Source organism: Falco peregrinus, chromosome 7, assembly GCF_023634155.1.
Source record: "Falco peregrinus isolate bFalPer1 chromosome 7, bFalPer1.pri, whole genome shotgun sequence".
NCBI lineage: Eukaryota > Metazoa > Chordata > Aves > Falconiformes > Falconidae > Falco > Falco peregrinus.
The window spans coordinates 46079765-46100519 of record NC_073727.1 but is presented as its reverse complement, the minus strand read 5'-3'; the positions used below and the strand labels follow the sequence as shown (position 1 = coordinate 46100519).

The 20755-nt window shown below is 40.9% G+C and overlaps 1 protein-coding gene across 4 annotated transcripts in view; it reads left to right on the top strand.

Moving 5' to 3' along the window:
* The window catches only part of MTHFD1L (methylenetetrahydrofolate dehydrogenase (NADP+ dependent) 1 like), a 157287-nt gene that overhangs the window by 3708 nt on the left and 132824 nt on the right, over positions 1-20755 (top strand). For all 4 annotated transcript variants that reach the window (XM_055810828.1, XM_055810827.1, XM_055810829.1 and 1 more), the window contains exons 3-10: positions 1279-1329; positions 1407-1460; positions 4085-4209; positions 5372-5472; positions 6380-6504; positions 14016-14127; positions 18997-19076; positions 19780-19877. In XM_055810828.1, coding sequence (XP_055666803.1) covers positions 1279-1329; positions 1407-1460; positions 4085-4209; positions 5372-5472; positions 6380-6504; positions 14016-14127; positions 18997-19076; positions 19780-19877 — 746 coding nt within the window. The remainder of the gene's footprint in view (positions 1-1278; positions 1330-1406; positions 1461-4084; positions 4210-5371; positions 5473-6379; positions 6505-14015; positions 14128-18996; positions 19077-19779; positions 19878-20755) is intronic.

Here is a 20755-nt window from a genome sequence, read left to right as displayed (position 1 = left end):
GTTCTCGATGCAGCAGCCTCTGTGCTGCCCCTTGCCCCCAGCTGCCAGATTTGGGGAGTGGGAGACTGGTAGTGCAGTGCCAGGGATGTGGGTGGTGCTGGGGTGAGGGAGGGAGCCAGGGGATGGAGGGCAAGTCCTCATCCTCTCTCGCACTGCCTCTCTCTGCAAAGCCTGCCCTTTTAAATGCTCTTTTTTCATTGTCAGCAGTCTTGAACACTTTGGGATTAGCATGTTGGTAAATTGTTACGGGCTTGAATGAAAATCGGTTTTGGGTGATGCTACTGACAGTCGAAGCCAGCACTGGCAGCTAATGATGAAGTGAGGGGCTCCACCCTGATGGGAAGTCACATGGCATTGAGTCTTATAGAAAAAGCCATCTAGAATGTGTTCATGGAATTGTAACAAACCTTTTAAAAATTATTTATTTCAGTCATGTTTGGATTGGAAGACAGTTTTTATGTATAATCATATAGCTGTGAGAAGTGTTTTATTCATTTTGTTATGAAGCCACTAACATTTCTGAGGGTGGAACCCTCACTGCTCTGTTGGTAGGGGGTTTCTAGAGTTCTGGATATTGAATTCTCCGTTTCATTGTTACAATAGAGATGAATATATGAAGAGTCTACTGAGATTCAAGAGTAACTTCAAGAGTAAAACTCAATTGTAATTATTATGATTAAATATCGTAATATATATACGGTGCATATAGGTGTAGAGATCTCGGGGAGGAGGGTTCCTGGGTAGGATGACCCCCCTGGGTAAATCTGCCCAGGATATGTTTCTGTCCTAGGTTGGGAGGAGCTGATAAATTCTCTTGCTTCTGTGTTGACAGAACTCACTGTAATGTGTGATGTTAATGAATTGCCTCATTTTTGGTGGTAAGGCAAACCAGTGTTGCTAGGTGATGTGAGGACACTGCAGGAAACACTGGTATTGCTGTTGCCTATTTCCTCCTTATTACATGGCTGGATGGAGAACGATATCTTCAGATACAGACTGGTACCTTTCTTAAATGGTAAATCTAGGCTAAGGAAATGGCCACTCTTGTCTATAAAAGCCAGGCTGATATCTACGCACACCTGAAGTGATCAAGCCAAAATAAGCATACTGGGTGGCCTTCTGCTTCTTTCTTAGAATTGCTGGGCTTTTATTTCTTTGAGTACTGCTAGACACAAACAGCATCACTGCGTTTCTTGTGTAGAACTATGCATTGGTGTACTCGTATTTTTAAAGGTAAATTTATTATTTTAGAACTTAGTTTCTGTTTTGTTCCCCAAGGCACATGATGATCATTCGATTCAAGAAGTAAACAAGAACTTTGCCAAAGAGGTGAGTTTTAGCCAATATACTTGTTCTTAACCATGAGCTACTTGCCTGTGGTAATTACAGCTATTTTCTTTTGGCAGGTTGGTCTACGTGTTATTCACATCTGTCTCCCTGAAGACAGCAGCAAGGATGAGGTAACTGCAGTACCTGAAGGACTCTTCCCTTTTTGCTTTCATCATAAACTTACATTTATTACTGGCATTCATTATCACTTTGACTGACCTCAGTTAGCTCAAGGTTAGGGCTGCTTTAGTTCAAGTAGCAAGCGTTATCCCCATCTTGGCAAGTGTGGGGAAAAAAAGGAATTAATGGGCTTGTCTGCTGTCCCCTGGCAAGCTGAGGCAAAATCAGCAGAATAATGTTTTGTTTTCGTGTCTGGTATTTAACTGCAGCATCCCCTTGCACCAGCACGGGTATCCTATCTCACGCAGTCATTTTTGTTACTGTACTTGGTTCTTGCCCAAGTTATTCAGGGATATTAAAAATTAATTGATGTAGAGGGGGAGGAGGTTGAATTTGTTTGCCTGTTTACTGATCTTGTAATGCTTAAAGTATGTATTAAAAAAAATCATCTGCCCCAAATCACTAGAAGGCTGAATTCTTACCTTGTCAAAGGCACAGCACTAGTATCAACTATGTTTTAAATATAGCGAACCATATTAATACACATGGTCTCGAGGCATCTGAAATGAAAAACAGCAAAGGAATGTGTAGTAAAAGATGCCACTGTCCCTAGCTGGCCTCCTTGTGCTTGGCAAGCTCGCTAATCCTGCAAGCTTGTGGGTTTTGTGTACTGTCTTGTATTCGGTACACTTTGTTTTTAAACTGTTACTGGCTTGCAGTGTAACCTCAGGAACAGCTTCCAGATTAATTGAGAGGAACTTATTGTGAAGAATTGTAGGAGTCCAGTTTTGTGGCTGATGAATATTTGCTATCCCTTTAAGAAGGGTGTGCTTTAGAAATGAAGGTCAAATACACTTTCCTCTTGGTAAATGTGTTTTATCTGCTAAGTAACACAGTAGGAAATAGGTAAAATACAGTATTATAGCAGTAATTGCTGTTACTTTGAAGTAATATCTTAGGAAGTAGTTGAGCTCTGTATGTAAGGAGAAAAGCAGGGTGGCTTTGTTATTTGAAGAAAGTTACTTTCAAAAAAGTTCGTAACAGCTTGCTTACTCTCCTGCTTATTATGACAAAGTTTTCTTTTGTCTGCTAAAATGCACATGCTAGCTTGCATTCCCTGTTTGGGAAGGTGGGAGGGATTGCAGTGCTGTGCACTTTTTGTTCTGCCATAACTGCCTGTGTGCAGTAAAGGCAAGTTAATGCAAGATTGCTTTACCCTGCATGAGTTACAAGTATTTTAAATGCTGTGGTGACGGAAAGCTGAATTAAATCAAAATGCAATAGAAACAGAAAACTGAATTATTTTTCCAGGAAGCAGGAATATAGTTCAAAGTTCATTAGATTCAGGCTATTTATTAACTATGTTTCCTTTAATTGCTGTGTAGGCCCCCAACATTTTGTAGCATCTCAGGATTTTTAAAGCAAAATATAGATGTTTTCACATCCATATTCTGGTGTATACACTCATCCTTACTTTCTGTTAGAATGTATACAGCCCTATTGCTCTCAAATGGTACAGGGTCTTAATATATATGCCTGTTTCTGTCTCAGAAGTCAGCAAACTAAAGGGGCTTTTCTATACCAGTAACATGCTTGTATAACCTTTGTCAACATGAAAGTAGCGTGTTCTCTTGGTTCAGAGTTGCAAACTAACCCCTACCAATTTCCCCTAGCTTAATGTTGATTGCATGTCAAGTGTTTGGGCAATAGAGTTCACAATTCTATTGGATAGCTTACATGAAAAGCGTTTTAGGAAGGCATGGTACAAGCTAAGGGAAAAAAACCCTTATATTGGTTTTCGGTTGGATGTTAATCCAATTAAATTATACACCTTTGTGGTGACGGCATGCTGGTTTTGTTTATATGATGGAAAGACATGCTCACATGACATTTTTCACATGAGAAAACATCAGCATGTGTTATTCCATGGCATTCTTCATGGTCACAGCAGAATAGCATATATCACTATGGATCAGTGTTGCACTTTAGACATGAAGCAATCAAGAGTAGGTAGTACAGTCTTGGATGTCAAATATGACTAATTATAAAACATTTGAATTTACATCTGGTTCAGTACTTGAAATTCATAAACTTCTGTGCAGTGCCTTTTCAAAATAATAATTCTTCACAAGATGACTGTCAGCTCCTAGGATCAGGGTGTTTTGAGAAAGAATAGTGGTAACAATATATCCTGGTTTAATAAAATTAATTTTCTCTTGTATAATTCATTTTTCCAGTGTTACAACTTCTTGTCCGTGTTCTGTGTGGATCACGGTCTGGTCCTGTTTTGAACTATATTTAAACCAAAGCTTCTTATTTTGGAAAGCATCTTTTGAAGCCATTACAGCATCAAGCTTTTGCTGAGATTTGGAAGTGAAAGACAGAATGCTTTTGGCAGTGTAATTTCATGCAATACGTGTTGTATTTGCAAAATGTTTAGAATAGAGTCAGGGTGGCTTAGTTTGGTGAGCCAAGGAAATATTTACTGCTTTTTCACATATAACGGCAACTTCTAAATGAAAAAGCAGTAAAGGTGGCCATAAGGTTGTTCTAAAGTATAGGCGTTATCCCCTTCTAATTAGATTCTTCTGTTGTCTGTTGTTCTGATCTTTAATGCTTTTTATTAACTTCCTAGATTGTCAATGAAATCTTGAGACTTAATGAGGATCCCAATGTCCAGGGCCTTGCCCTTGACCTCCCAGAAAGCTTGTATAGCAGTAAGGTATTAAATGCTGTGAAACCAGAGAAGGATGTGGACGGGTAAGTGAAGCACTGAGAAATAATATGAGCAGACACAAGGCTGATGGCTTTGTAAAATCAATTTTCCCCTGTGCTTTTCAATAATGGATTCCTCATTCAATGTGTCTAGCTGTGCTATTGAGCGGTGATAGAAGATGCTGCTGAATCAGTGGGAAGTCTCTTGCTTAAGACATTTTGGTCATTATCTTTTTAATCTTTATATAATGTATATTCAGGCATGGTCTTTTTAAAGAAATCAAAACCAAAGTTCTGATTTACTGATGATACTTAAGGTTTTTCAGTACTTCAGTAATACAGTAGTCTCAAAGTACTGAACACAAACCCCTGAATTTTCTCAAGAAGGATTGATGAAAAAGTTGCAAAGAAGGTTTAACTTCCCTACAGCGCTCTTTTGCAGTGGGAGGGCAGGCTGTAATAGTTTGGACCCATTAGCTCACCTTTCCAATCAGTCTGGAGTTGCACTGCACTCTGGAGAGACCACTGGCATGGTTTAGGTGTCTGGGTTACCGTTTTGCTGCTCTTGCAGCCTTCCTGCACCCAACTGTAGACTGTTACCCTTTTTTTTTTTTGCTTTCCTTTCTTTCCTTTTTTTTTTTTTTAATGTCAGGAAAAATATGGGAAAATACTGCAAATTAGTTACCTTTCCATTATTTGGTGTACTGGAGATTGACAGAGAATGGAGAATTCAGAGCATCCTTGTGTATGGGAGAGAGTGCAGCGCAGCGTGGAAACACCTGAGCTCCACCAGCAAGCCAGCCTGAGCCCAGAAGAATGTATGGGCTCTGGCTCAGCTTGGCTCTGGCAGCGCTGGTCTGGTTCCACTGCAGCCAGACACTGAGGTGTTCAGGCCCGATGTGCCGTGGCTGGCCCACCATGATGAGTATCATCATGCTGCCTGTGTATCGTGGGCTTGTGTTACTTGTTCTAACTCGGAGATCCCTTTCCTGGCCTCTCTTGAGGCTCGGTGTTTGTCTAACTAGGATGTGGGATGGTACAAATTAGCCACAGTACATGACTATCAAAGGATTTACTTTTATGAGATGTGTTTGCTCTGGGGATTAGCTGTTAGCCGTGTTACAAGTGTTATTGAAGATTTATGTTACACAAACTCTTCTTTTTTTTTCCTTTTTTCTTTTTAAATTGCCATATTTTTCCACTGCAGATTATCCACTGTAAGCCTGGGACGCTTGGTATGTGGTGATGGCTATGACTGTCTAGTTCCTCCTATAGCGTGCGCTGTGATGGAGCTTCTTGAAGATTTAGGTGAGAACTTCTATCATAATTATTACATTAATTTTAGCCTAACTCGTTTTCTCAGTTTTAGTCCTGACTGAGCAACAAATATAATTTCATCTTGTTGTGTTTTCTGGTTTATGTTGTTTTCCCACCTGACAAATATATGCCTTCTGCTAGTGAGAAACCTCACTGAGGCCTGAATGTAATACTTGCAGAAAGGGGTCTCGGTCTTACAGATTTTGAAAAGATGGCAGGTAATTCCTGTCTCAAGCAGATCTAATGTCACTGTAGACACCTGAGACATTGGAGTCTTCAAAACCAAAAATACAAACATCACATTGGGTTTTCACGTGACGGTTTTGATTAGTGTGATCAGCTGGAGAAATCCAGGTCTGCCTGTAAGTAGCTTCTGGGCAAATCTTTTGGTGTGGGTTGTATTGTGTAAATGCTAACATTGAAATGGCAGGTTTAAACAGGTGGCTTTACAGTGTGTGAAGACACTACTTAAGGCAGCGTTTCAGAAATAGTCTCTCTTACAGCGATTCGTAACTGTTGAAACAAGGATTTCTGTAACAGAACTAAACAGGAGGGCAAATGTCCTTAAGTTAGAAATGTGAATGAAAGGTTTCGTGCAAATAAATTACCTTATTTGCTTACTAGAACTAGAGAATCGCCAGGAAACAACTTAAAGCCTGTGGTTTGTGATACTGTATGGGCTGCTCCAAAAGCCTTGTCTGTAATGCCACAGCTGCTGTGGCTGTGCAGGCACACAGCCCTGTCCTGTCCTCAGCCACTTTGCTGCCTCTTTTGGAGGGCTTCGGTGGTGGGTGGCCTGGTGAAGAGGGGGAGTTCACATCGATGCTCCAGCTCTGTGGCCCGGCGGAGCCCGATGCTGCTGCCTTTGCAGCTGAACAACTCGCCTTGTGTCGCGCAGGTGGAAAGACGGTGCTGCTGGTGGGAGCCGGCGGGGCGGTGGGTGCCGCCTTGCAGTGCATGCTGCAGAGGGAGGGAGCCGTGACCGTGAGCTGCCAGTGGGAAGCCCCTCAGCTGCAGAGCAAGGTGAGTGCTCCTCTGTCTGCCCGGTGCCCGGGGGTTGTCCTGCATCCCCACCATCCGGGCATCCGTCCCGGCTGACCACGTGCCACTGCTCCCCTTCCCTGACGATCCTGAGAGGGAGACTTCTTGTTGCAGTCACGGGTGGCGATGGGGTGCTGGAGCTCGCTGGTAGCCATCGTGGGTTAGGGTCTTTTCTCCTTCCTGCTTGCTCAGAAATCCTGCTGTGGCAAGCAGAGGCCTCTACCAGAATATTACATATGTAGCAGCGGCTGCTATAACTTCATTATTTTACACTGGTAGCTGTGTGAGAAGGAATTCAGGAGTGCGGTTTAAAACAAATGTGTTAGGTCTCCCTTTTTCTTTCCCTTGGTGCAAGAGAGAGATGCCTCGTCCTGCGATACAGTCATCTGTATGCAATTACTTTGATTGAATTTGTGTCTCACAAATGCTGCCTCTTTTGGGACAAGGAGGATCACTATCTTTATCTCTGACGAGACCTGTAAAAGGATTCAGTGAAATTCAGGAGCCTTAATCCAAAGGATTTAATTTACACGGTCTTCGCGGTTGCTTTTTGCAGAGCAACAGCTTAGAAGTTGGTATGGTTTCCTGTCTAACTTCCCAGTTTGTTCCTTAGTCCCAGATTTCATAAGAATAATACAACAGGGAATGTGTGGTCCTCTGGGCGCGTGCAGAGGGGTTCAGAATCAGCTGCAGAAGAAGTGCACGCACCCTAGGGGCTGTTTGCAGGTTGCCGGAGGGGCGAGGTGCAAGGGACAGCTCTTGTGTTGCAGTTGGGAGCAGCCGCCACAAGGTGGCAGGCAATGCAAATGGATGGTGGCCAGCCTCGGTATCGAAGGGAAGGACAGGAGGAGGAAATAAGCTTGAGCAGCTGTCATAGTTAGAAATTTCTCTGGCAAACCTGTGTTTTCACAGCTGCGGATGTTTTTGTCAGGCTTGTCCCAGCTCTGTGCTTTAAGTGACTGACAGCCCTTAGGAAACACGTGCCTCTCTTGGAGATGGGAGCACAGTGAACTTAAAGAACGAGACATGACTACTATTAATTATATTTCTCATTGCTTGGGGTTGTGCTAGAGGACTGCTTTGGACTGGGTGGGAGTGGGTGACACAGTGGCCAGAGGTGCTTCCACTGGTTCACAGCAAAACACTTGGACCAGACCAGAGCTGCTTATGCAGTGCTGTCGATATGCTGGAGAGAGATCTGTTTCCTTGCATCCAGATGCTTTCCCATAATCGTGCTTTACTTTTTGGCAATCCCCATAGCTTACCTCTTGCAGCAGGTCACTGATGGGAAACAGAATAGGAGGCCTAAGCAGGAGGCAGTTTGAGGCTTTGCACGTCAGTCTTCCCAAGTTCATTTTAACTTTTGGCGCTACAGGAGTTTCTGCTTTGCCTGCAGGACTAATCAGCGGAGCCTGGGGGAAACCTGTCTTCCTTTTCCTCATCTGTAAGCCTGGAGCAGCGTGTCACCAGTAACCCTCAGAGCACTGCTGAACCTGGCTGGATGTAACTCTGTTACAGTTAACACTAGCTCTTAGATAAAATCTAATGCATGCAGAAAAAACTATCCTGTTTCATATTCCCAGAAGCTGGAGTGTCAGAAACTGAGCGCAGATTTCCTATGGGACAACAAGGCACTGCTGTCTTGTATTTGAAGTAAAACGTTGTTAGATAACATGATTATAGCTGATGATATGAATTTATTTTCTTGTGCTTATTCAAAACGCTGATTAGGAACAATTTAAAGGCTCACAAAGTTTCTTCTCTTTTTTTTATTATTTGAATTACATGTAAGGAAATGTCTTAGTTGATGTCAAGGTTTTCTAAGACTTGAAAGAATTAATTCATGGCGTTTTTTTACTGCACAATGCACTAATATTATACATGGCTGTACACTTTTTCTCCTTCCTCTGAATGTGATACCTCTACAGTAGCAGTCTGTGTGCTGCTGTTTGGAAGTATAACCTGTGGTAGCATAGCAATTTCAATTACAAAGCAAGAGATGAACTTACAAAGAGTATGAACTTTTCACTGGGATGCATTTGTTTTGCAATATATACCAGGAAAGGGAAAACTGATCTTACACGTACGTGTACCTTATTTGGCTTAATCCATTGGCCAGGCCCATTTGCACCGAAGCATTAATCCCAGACTTAATGATGTAGTGCCTTCCTTAAGCGGGTCCTACATTTACCTTTGACTAGCTCTGCTGATTTGTTCTTCTTTTTAAAGGACAGCATAACAACAAGTGTTTTCTTTAGAAATTCTTTTAATTTAAATGAGATGCAGAACACTAAGGCTGTAGGTTTCTTTGGATCAGTTTTTGTATTGCTATGGGCTTGTTATTGCTTCTTTTACTCACGCACTTTTGCAAAAATATTTTGAAAATGATCAAGAGGAAGGTATGTTTTAGTCCACCTTAGGAAAAGTCTAACAACGTAGAGGTAGCTCTGCTGACAAACAGCATAATACCATCTACCATCTGACTTAGCGTGTTCCTTTAAAGCAAGTCTTTTCTGTCCTATGGCAGGAAAGGGGGAGAAAATAAATAATGGTACATTTTAATTCCCTTGCTTTGACCTGCATGAGTAATGGACACACTCTGCATGTTCTTTTCCCTCCCCACTTCATATTTTGTTGAAGTGAACAGATTATTAGTGTTTCTTTTTGTTTCATTTTGGGTTTGCTTGACTTCAGTTATTAAAAATAATCATCATGGCACAGCTGAGCCACATCCTTCAACACCCCTGAGCTTCTTGGGTTTTCAAAGAAAATTACAAGTGAAAGAAAGCAGTATATTTCAGAAGGTTCTGGGACAGCTGTGCATAGTTGCCATGAAGAAATGCTGTTCTTTTTGCATTGATATGTTGGAAGTAAAATAAATAATGAAGAAAGAGATAAAGACGTGAGCATTTTGATGGAAATAGGTAAGATGCTATCATTCTGTTAAGCTTTGTGTAGATAACACTTTCAAAGCATAATCATTACAGAGTGCCTGAAGAATGACGTAGTGACATACTTTCGGGAACATCTGACTTCTTGTCATTTAAAAATGGGACTACCCAAAAGTCAGTTCAGCATTACAGGTAAAGGATGGGAACTGATGTGCTTAATCCTTTATTATGTTAGAATTAGGCCTTGTAGTTTGAAAGGAAGTTATCAAATAGATTCAAATGAAAAAATACAGATTATTTTCTTGCCAAAACATGGATAATACTTAGTACCTATGAGAAAATGGAATTTAATTTCAGCTATGAAAATTCAGTCAATCACGATTTCAGCATATCATCTTAAATGTAGTCTGCATGTGAACCACATCATGCCTGTTTTAAGAGAGCTGCTATCCTATAATATTTTTGTAAAAAAACCTGAAAATTGGTTTCTCTAGGTATAATTAGGAATTAATTTCTTTGTAAAACCCTGGTTGAGAAGTAGGAGAGTGGTTCAGCTGGAGTGTATGAATGGGAGGTCCCTTTTCAGGTTGGATAAGAACCTCTTTTGGCCACAGTCTGCTTTTCCTTAGAGCCAACACTTCAGCTTCAGACTGTCAGATGTCCCTTAGTCATTTACTGTTCTGTTTTTGCTGTCCTGATAAGACCAAGAGTCTTGGCACTGGCAAAAATAATAATAATTTAAAAGAAATTGGTTTCGTAAGCATAAAAGAACATGAGACCAGGTATATGGATCACATAAGAGGAAAGGAGAGGGAGACTGTGTGAGAGTTTCTAAAGACAATGCTGTAGACAAAGTACTTCTGCTTCAACATTTTATGTGATTGTCTCTGTTCCTGGCAATTTGAAATTTAGCTCCCTGTTTGTGAGCTAGAGGAAGAGTCGCTAAAACATGCGTCGTAGTGGTTGGCTTGAGCCCACAGTGGAGATGTGGACCTAATTTTCCCATGCACCGTACAGGGCAAATGGATTCAGGCTGATGTGGTAGGGAAGGGGCTGTTGGTGTGTGGGCAAGAAGATGGGAGCTGGTGGCTGCTCGCTGCAGCTTATCCCTGAGGACTGTGGCCATTTGGGAGGGACTGGAGCAGGCCGTGCATAGTTGTCCCACTGGGCTGCCAATGATTTGCAAACCTTAAACTTCCTGAGGTAGAGATGGAGCTGAAAGAAACCACGTAAAGAGAATGTGCCTGGGTGGAGAAAGTGCTTGACTCTAGTCATTGACATAAAAAAAATTTCAAGATTTCAGAAAGTAATTAGAATTGCTGTGAGTGACATAGAACGTGATCTGTAAACTGATGTGTAAAACGATTTTTTTCATTAGGAGAGTTGTGAAAAAACTTGTGTCAGATTCCTATTCCTCATCCCATCTCTTAAATTTTAGCTGACCTAACTTAATATCCAGGAAACTGAGGGCTTTAACATTTCAAATATTAATTGCAACTATTTTTTTCTTTGATCATGTATTTTAAAATGGCTTTTCAGCAGTCAGTTTTAACTATGGGGAGATAAAAATTTTATGCAGGCTTCATGGCAAAGTGGGTTTTCAGTTGTCTGGAATATACAGCTACTTTGTACAATTACCATCAAGTACTTGGCTGGGAAGTCTGTATTGTTGTTTTAACATTTGGAGTTCTGTCTTGGGAATGGGTGGTGGTGCTTGATCTGCTTCTGCTTAAATGTTGGTGGGGAGAGTCATATTTTGTTATGAGCTAAATTTTCAGATTATTTATTGGTACAGCTCTTCCCAACTGAAAAAATATTTACTGGTGAGAAGGCAGAATACTGAATGGAATATTAGTTTACTTTGTCTTCAGCCTATTGCCTAGTACATTAAAGATGGTTTGGCATGATGCTTGTCATTCCTCCCTCTAGCCTGTCTGGTGGGATGCAGCCTTGCTGCCCAGGGAGCAGCTGGTTGCCCTGCGGCTGCACGGTCCCCCTCATGGTAGCTCCTTGACCCGCTGGCTATGGCTGCCTGTAGCATCTGGTTCGTGGCAGATCCGTCCTCTGTCCAGGGACTGTGTGGTGCATTTGCTAGTGAGGTTGGATGTGATGATTTCACAGGTCTTTTCCATCTCTAACATCTGTGATTTGATTCTGATGTAGGAGATAAGCCTGCACATGCCTCCCAAGGCTTGCTGCTTGCTTTAGTGATTTGCAGGCAGTCAGAAGAGTAGGTTATGGCAAGAGAGGAAAAAAAGCAGGGGAGGCATGGGCGTGACTTCTTGCAAGTGAAACCAAAATGCCCTGATGGAGATCACGTAAATCTCTTCCAAGGGCACCCAAAACTGTAAACTGTTTTGCTTTCAGTGGATGCATTCTCCCAGTCAAGCAAGTTTCTGGATATAATTTTTTTTAAAATACTCACAGGGGAAAATAAATTCTACAAAGTGTTTGTGATATATTCTTTATTGACTCTCCAGAATTTTTTGCGACAGTTGCACATAAAATACTTGCTTATGTTGTGACAGTTACAATTGTATCTGGGCCTTTTTTTTTTTCTCCTTTACATTTACTTTCTTTGTGAAATAAGGAAAAAGAAATCATAGTGGTGAAGGATCTGAGATCACTGTGTCTTCAATCTGTAGGTCAACTGTTCGCTGCCATGCAACACAACTTTTTTCATGGAGGAGGTGGGGCAGGGCAATGAGATGAAAAGTTCAGCTGATTTTCCGATACATTTACGGGTATGTGTGTTGTTAGCCATTGAAACTAGTGTTAATGTTGGGTACAAAAATGATTGTGTTCAGCTGTTGAGAATATTTTTGAACATTATGATTGGTAGTCATAGAGATGAGTATTTGGTCAGGTCAGTTGTTTTCTGGTATTATAGTTATGTTGGATCAATTCTGTCATAAGTATGTTGGCTGAATATTTGTCAAAATTATTACTGGTTGCAGACAGCTCTCAGCTGGTTCATAGTTTCATGATGCTATGTGGCATGCAAAGCTCTTAGTCCTTATCCCAGAGGCTTTGCATGGGAAGACATACCTGACTTTCAGTATATGAATTATAATTGCTGGAGTATGATTCATTTTTTTCTTAAAAAAAAAATAGGCTGGGTTCATGTAACCAAGAATAATCACTGTTTTTCTCTGTGCTGATGATGTTGACTGTTACAGTAGAGACTGCCTCCTTTTGCAGAGGAAAGTGTGTCTTCAGCATAGTATTCTTGGTACACAAGTCATTGCAGCATCTTTTTACCCAACTTTGCTTGCAGATTCCTCAGTGTGATTTGACCTGATGCTGGTCAAGCATTATGATTTATGTGGCCTTCTAGGAGTGGCATGTAAGTTGATATTCACACCAGACACAGAAGTGTAAGCGGTTTGGATAAGGCTGAGTGACTGAGACTGTACGTCCACAGGCAATCATAGGAGTGTTGCAGGACTTCTGGCTGAAGCCTGAATCAGCTCATTGCATTAGTCATTTGTCAAGCAAGTAAATCTTCTCCCACACTTTTGGCTTTGTTTCTGCGTGTGGATCTGTAAGGAGGGTTAGGCCATCAGTGCGTCCTCTGAGGCAAAGATGGAGCTTTTTTAGCTTTCCGCCTTTTTTGCCACAGTTATGCTCGTCTCCCCTCCTGAATGCTCAGCTGTGCCAAAAACCTGACAGGATTACAAAATACTGACAGGATTTTAGCTGTTCTTTCTTGGCAGGAGCGTTGGGCAAGGTTGCGTCAGAGCACTTTCGGCCAAAAAAGAAGCTGGAACACTTGTCAGTCCAAATCAATTCATAGAAAGGCTTGATAAGTTTGTGACACTTTGTATTAATTTACAGTTTTCAAAATATTCAAAAAACCACTGTATCTCTGAAATAATTTTTACATTCAGGCTTGAGGCAGTGCTGAGCCCGTATTTTGCTTTTTTGGGGGATCTTTATACATCTGCTTCTGGTGCTGTCCCTTAGCTCATGGTGATTCCGATAATTGGTACAGGGACCTGTTTGAGAGGAAGGAGGAAAGGGAGACACTTGACTATAAGAATTTTCATAGTAACCATTTTTGCTCTAACATCTGCCAGGTTGAACTAAATCAGAGACACTGATTAGCAAACATGAACTGAGAAGGAAAAAAAATGCTTTAATTGGTATTCTTCAAAGACGTTGATATTTGCAGATCAGGTCATCTTGTATTCTTGTCAGCTGGTCTGGTTTTCTACTGTCTGATGGTCTGACTGTACTCTTTATAATTGCCTATTTACTGTCTTTTAACCCTTCTCTTTCCTAAGTCTCTTATTGGACAGGACTTTGGACAGTGATAGGGCTTTTTCTGTGAAAGTGTGTGATGCCCATTAAATATTATTGGTGCTAACTCTGACCACACCTGCCTGATTTCAGTTTGTTTACCTGACTTAACTTTAAAGGCTGTTGTTCTTAAATTTCATATGGGGTAAGAATCAAGCCAGCAATTTGGATTTATTTTTTTTTTATTAAAAATACTTCTCTCAAAAGACTATTGCTGTGTAAGTCTCAATATATTCAAGGATGTATTTCTAACGTTAAATGCTTGTTTTGTTCCTGGGGGGTGTTTTTGGCTGTCCCTAGCTTCATCACGCGGATGTGGTGGTAGTTGGCAGTGCAAAACCTGATGATGTTTCTGTGAGCTGGATAAAGCCTGGAACCACCGTTATCAGTTGTTCTCGTGACTTGCTGTCAGGTAAGAGATGTTAAAAGATAACAGTTCTCAGAAGTGATGTACGGCGAGTCTCTGAGATAAGTGTGTGGCATGTTGGTGACAATGCAATGTGGTTAAAAGCTACATCTTTGGGAGAGGGCTTTTAAAAAGTGGGTGTTTGTGTACAGGGGGTGTATACAGGTCTGATGTATAAATAGGAGAAACATGTCAGGTGAGGGAAGAAAGGCTGGAACAGATTCTTCGTACCAGGATTGTTAAATAAGGTATGGATTCAAAGAATTCAGAGGGAAGACTTTTGGGTTATTAGATGAGCTATTTAGTGCTGGTTTTTGTACAGCATGTTATCTTGTGACTTCTGAGGACTCACCCGGAACACTGGGAAAAGAGGGGCAAAAATGTCAACTGCAAAGTGCTGTGAAACTGTGTGCAGAGAATGGTGCAGGAAGCAGTAGAGAAATCATGTGTAACTAAGAACAGGTAGAATGTCTCCTGCAGTAATTACTCCTACAAAAAGAGTTTGGATTCCCCTCCTTTGTCCTCCCCTGACTGGTTTGGGAGGGGGTATGTGTTCATTAATTTCTCACTTGAAAAGTGCTACAGAATTTTATTAGGAATAAAACTAAGAAAGCTTCCCAGAAGTTACTCTATTCTACTGCTAGAATAGCATTTCCTGTAAAAATCCTTAAAGTCCTGTGAAGATCTCTAGATATTTTCTAGGTTTTTTGTATGTATACGAATTTGTCTGTTTAGTGTCCAGATGTGATTATGCTGCGAATGAATAGGAAAATAAAGAAGTACATGGGTAGTGTGATTGGTTAATGTGTTTTTCTTAGTCTGTCACAAGTGTGCGATTGATGCAAAACTGGGAAAATGGGCATAAGGCCAAGGAAAACTAATTGTATGGTTCTTAAACTAGGAATATTCCCTAAGAACAAATTAAGCAGACACTCTGTGCAGAGCTAATGGAAGATCAGGTTCATAATAAAGCAGCAGCTGTTCCTATGCAAAGCATGGCCTTAACAAGAGATTCCTTTCCTTGTCTTTTGTGATATCCTCTTGGCTCGGACACACACTGCAGGTGTGGGAGATCTGAGTTATTATTCCTCAGTTGTTTGAAGGCATTTGGGCATTCATCTTTCACCTCCCAGAACAGTGCTTTGATCCTAATGAGGATCTCAGGGTGGGGACAAAGCCTCATCCCTTGCTGATGCTGCACAAGTTGTCCAAAATAATTAATGTTTTCTTTTTCCTAGCCTAGTGATTAGGAGACTCTTTGCATCTTTAATGCCTGCTTCTTTTGCATAGGGATCGTTGCATATAATTGTTAAGTATCTGTGGGGCAGGGCTTGGAGCATGGGTCTCTTCACTAGGTAGTCAACCTACTACTCTTGTATGAAGGAGGAATGGGGGAGAAAGGGAAAGGGGCAGAGAAGAAAGGGAATGGTGGTACAGCAGTAGCACCTATAGATAAATAAATGAAAAGGAATGCCCCCACCTCATTCTGACCCTTCTAAGCAGAAACCTCTTAGGTGTCAGCCTCAGGGTAAGGGTACAGGTCTATGAAGGCAGGATGGGAGTGAGCCTGTCCTTGAGTGTCCTTGAGTGGGACTGCTAATGACTCATCGCTCTCAGCTCTGTGTGCTGCCTAGTGCAAATCCCCCTTCCAGATACCTAGTTCTCCCCTTCCATTGCAGAGGGAGTCTGGGTCTTCAGGGATCTAAAAGTTATGCAGTTTTACTTTGTAACTGCAGTTTAATATGTATAAATAACATAGTATAACTGCATAACTTGTCTTGAGACTTAAGTATCTTCATGCCTTAGTTGCTCTATAGAACTATAGATAAAATTAGTGTTTCCCTTCCTAAAAGACTGCCGTTAGGAAAACTGCACATTTGAGTGGTGTTCACATACCACAGCAAGACTCATTCTTAAGGCAGGAAATGTAAGATTTGGCATAAGCATATAGATTTCTTTGCATTTTTCAAGTTGCTGCAGTGGGCTGTGCTAAGTTCAGCATTTCTTTGGAAAGGCGGCACGAGATTTTTAGCAAGATAATTTAAATAGAACTTATCTACCAAATGTCTATCTGTTTTTATGGTTATGCTTTTGAGATTGTCAGAATCTTGGACAAACTCTGAAAGCACAGCAGAAATGCATTTTAGCAGCTTTAAAAAATGCTGGCCTCAAGACTTACTAGAGAGGTATATGAAACACAGGTGTCTGTTTGACAGGAAGAATGCACTTACTTTAATTGCAAAATATTTATTAAAAGCCTATTGTGGAGCAGTCGTGACCTTGGAGAAACAATTGTGTCTTACAACTGACTCTTCACTTTGAATATGTGGTGGAATCTGGCTGAGGTGCTTGGAAATTGTTCTGGGCTTTTTTTGCTTTACAAATGTCAAACTTAACATCTGTGGGGTCACAGGAGCTAAATGAAGCCTGAAAGCAACAATGGCCATGAAATAACTTTTATTCTTGCTAGGTGATGGCTAGATTTCTAACTTGCGTAGGTATACATGTAGTCCAACACACTCGCATGTTTTAAAAGCACTCAAAATTTGAAAGGACGTAGCTGAATTGGACAGCTGTAATGATGTAAGCCAGGAGAGCAGAGCTAAAAGTGCTTGCTCCAGTGTGACAGAATTCTTTTTCAAGTATTTTTTTCTTATCACAACTTTATCACAAAATTATCACAATTTAAAAATAATGTTCTGCAATTTCTAGCAGTGCAACATCTCGTTCTGCTGTACTAATGACTTTGGAATCAAATCACTCAGTGCTTTCTTGCAAGAAAATATATGTAAATATACAGAAATGAAAATAAGTGCCTGAACAAAACTTAAGGATGCCAGAATTATTTGGGATTTGATGTCCAGCTCCTTTGGGGTCACTTGTAAGCTGATATCTATATGTTAGTGGAAAAATCAACCATTTCCCACCTCTTCTCTATTCTAAGCTGCCTGAGCAGACAGGTAGTGCATGACAGCAGCTCTCACCCACCTGTACTATAAGGTACAAACAGATGGGGGGGGGGGGGGCTTCCTTGGGGTGAGGTGAGTCAGAGGAGGGAGCGCAGTGTCTGCAGTTCAGCTGATCTTCTGGCCATAAGCCAAAGCAGAGAGTGCTATTCCAGCTCCCATCTGGAAAATTTATCCTAAGAGAGCAATCCTGTTGCAATCCTGTGATAGTCTTGCTAGTTCATGTGTGTATGACTTTCACCTCTAGCTTCACCTTCACCCCTGTAAAAAGTGGAGCATAGGCAGCCTGAGAGAAGTAGTTTACTGAAGGGAAATGGCTAATTCTGATATGTATTTACACATATGCTAGCTCTGCCCTGATAAAGAAGTCGTATTAAGCCAAATAACGTAAAAAGTTGAAATGTTTCTGTAAAGCACAGCTGTCTGAAAGGGGATTTTAAACTTCATTCTTCCTGCATCATTTGTCTCTTTGGCAGCTGTCCCAGCCTGCTCTCAAAGCAACAACAGTCAACTTACGACTGTGATAGACTGTTCCAGTAAAACTCCTCTGTCTGAGTCTAAAGCAGCATCTCCAGAAGATTTTATATTTTTTAATGGCAGGTGTTAATGCAAGTACAAGGACTTTTCAGACACTTTCTCAATTAGAGTTTAATGTCAGGACTGTCAGCTTCTGCTTGGTTAGCTTTGTCACTGATGTATAGATGCCTGCTGGCAAGAAAGTTTGAGAAAGGATTAGAAAACATACTGGATGAGGCTGAGGATGTCTGCAGGAAAGGGTCTCTTGCTCTCTCGGTGATGGGTGTGAGGGTGGGCTGGAGCTGGGTGTGGTGTGATGGGGTGCTGTGCCAGCCTCTCTGCACACCTCTGCCTGCCGCTGTGACTCCAGCCCCAGGTTCCTGTGCCCTGCCACTGCCGGGCCCTTGTCGGGAGGGGGGACTGTGCGAGGCAACGTGCGCATTTCATGATCTGTACAGATGGAATGAGTAGAGGGAGAGCTTGACCAGGTCAGGGTTTGCACTGCAGTTCCCCTGTGGGGGAGAGGTTAAAGCTGTCAGTGTACAGTTGTTATTTTTTATTACAGTTATGTATACGCCCTTCAGAATGAGACTAGAGCCTTGATATGCCCACAGAGACTAGGATGTGAATTTTGGAGAAATTGTGTCTAGATAAAAGTCAATAAGCAGCAAAAGAAGAACAAGCCAGAAGAAGGATTACAGGAAAATGACGAAATATTATGTTTAGCTAGGATAGCTAATGTATAATTATTATATTGTATATTGCCATTAGAAACAATTGTAACTGTCTGTAAGTTGCAGTCACTCTGAATTGTGTAGGCTCTTCAGAATATCTACTTTTAATGTCACATTGATGAAAATAACTTTTTCTGCTCAAAAAAATTTGCATATTCTAATTCCAAGTTATAAATTCCATTGCATAATAATCCTATATAGTATTTTGTGATCATTTCATTGTCCTCTCTCGCTGGACTGGGTGTGTGGAGAAGATGAGTCTACCACACTCATTTAGGTGTTCTGTTTAACATACATACACCTTTTCAAATCCTCACAGCTGTCTGGCTTTTTTATTTTATTTATTTAATTAATTATTTGTATCCAAAAGCAATTATTTGGATCCTGGAATTAATCTCTGTGTTTCCTTATTTTCTTTTTCAAGTATGTGTATGCTTTATCATATGCACGTGTGTGTTTGCATAATATGCTTCAGAGCATACAGTTCCTCTCTGGTTTCCACAGTATATCCATCCTCCTGGGTGATTTCATTTGAAGTATCAAAGAAGCCACCTATGTATCAATGTTTAGAAATTTTTTCTTTGGACATAGCTTTCGAATACACGTGTTCCCACTTACAAAGCTTTGTGATTTATTAGTACAATGCTTCTATCTTACAGGGAAACACAACTATGGTCAGCAAAACAACCATGCTGCTGAGAACGTTGTTGGTTGTCTTGCAATAGCAATGCGGATGCAGGTTAGTGTAACTTCAAACATTGTAAATTTGTTGTTCTTTCTGTAAGTTGTAGAAATTGCTTCTGCAGTTTAGATACTAATTTTTGTTTTGCTCTTTTGAACATCTTACTTGCCTTCCATTTTAATAGCAACTCCTAATCAGTTGGTTAGGTTGAGTCGTGCCTGTTACGTGTAGTTAGAGAAAGGTAAATTAAAAATGAAATATACCATAAATCTGATGATTACAGTAAAGCTTGGCAGAAGCACTTGTATCAATAGACTGATGTTACTTATTCTGGTAAGATTAATTGTATCTGCAGATGTTTTTGTAGTGTGATAAACAGCGGGTCCAAAAATTCATTGTTTTGTGGGGAAGCCGTGTGAGTATCAGTGAGCAATTAGTATCTCCCATTATTTTTAAGGTGTGAGAGAATAGTAGTTCTCCATTTTACCAGAATAAAATCTCTAAGTGCCTAATTAGAGATTTTTCCCTGAAACTTATGTGTTATCTTGTTTCTTTTTGAAATGTGGACAAACAATAGCACAGTAATAGTGCAGTGGTTTTTCTTTCATCCTAAAACCATGAAATGGAAAGATTTTTTAAGTCTGCTTTTTTCTTAGCCTGTGCCATAGAAGTTATTTCAACATACTCTTGAGATTGTTTGAAATTAGTGTTCAACATTTATGATGCAGCTGGTGTGTGCTGTTATTTTGTTTAAAAACAGAACATGGTGAAAAACACGGAGCGATGGATCCAGTCCCAGCAGTACAGGAAGTGGAACCTCCGCTGCTTGAAACTGCAGCCCCTCTCCCCAGTGCCCAGGTAATAAGTGCTTTTTTAATAAAAAAAAAAAAAAAAAAAAAAAGGGTAGGCAAGAGTTAAATGTGACAATGAACCTACAAATGGTCCATATCTAATTAATTTTTAATCTGCTTATCTGCTTCTGTGGACTACATGTGCTGTTTTGTTGTATGCTTCATTGTGACCGTGTCCTTCTGTTTCCTATAATTATTTTTTTTTTTTTATGATGTGCATTGGAGCCAAGCTTTATTTAATGAAGACCTAATGCTGGAAGGTTTTGTTGAGGGAGGAAGATGAAGCCTTGTGTCACACCAACATAAATACAAAATACAAGTTCCTAATCGCTAAACCCTAATGACCCTAATGTAGGAAGGTGTTCATGGATCTAGTTAAGGCCCAGTGGTTTTGATGGCATTTGATCTTGTATTTATTTTCTTCCCTCAGAAGAAGCACTTTTCTTCTGTATTAGACCTTTAAATTCCTGTGTAGATGTGGAAAGCAGGAAGCATATTTATTCTTGTAGCCAGAATCTTTCCAACCGGTTCCTGTCATTCACCTCCCAAGGCCATGCTGAGCCACAGGGATTTTAGGTCTGCCTTGGCACAGTGGCTGGCATCTCTGACATGAGCAGCCTATGCTCTGTGCTGTGCTAAAGTGCTTTGCTGTGTGTTATTGTGTTGGGTGATAGAGAGAGGAACCAAGGACTTGAAGTGAGGTTCTGCTCTGTAGGAAGATGTTGACTTTTTTTGTGGTTGGTTGTATGCCTGCTTCTGGACCATGCATATGCTGAAGGGACCTCACATAGGAAGAAAGGCAAAGAGAGCTGGGACTGCTCAGCCTGGAGAAAGAAGGCTTAGGAGGATCTTACCAATATGTATAAATACAATGTATATAAACAC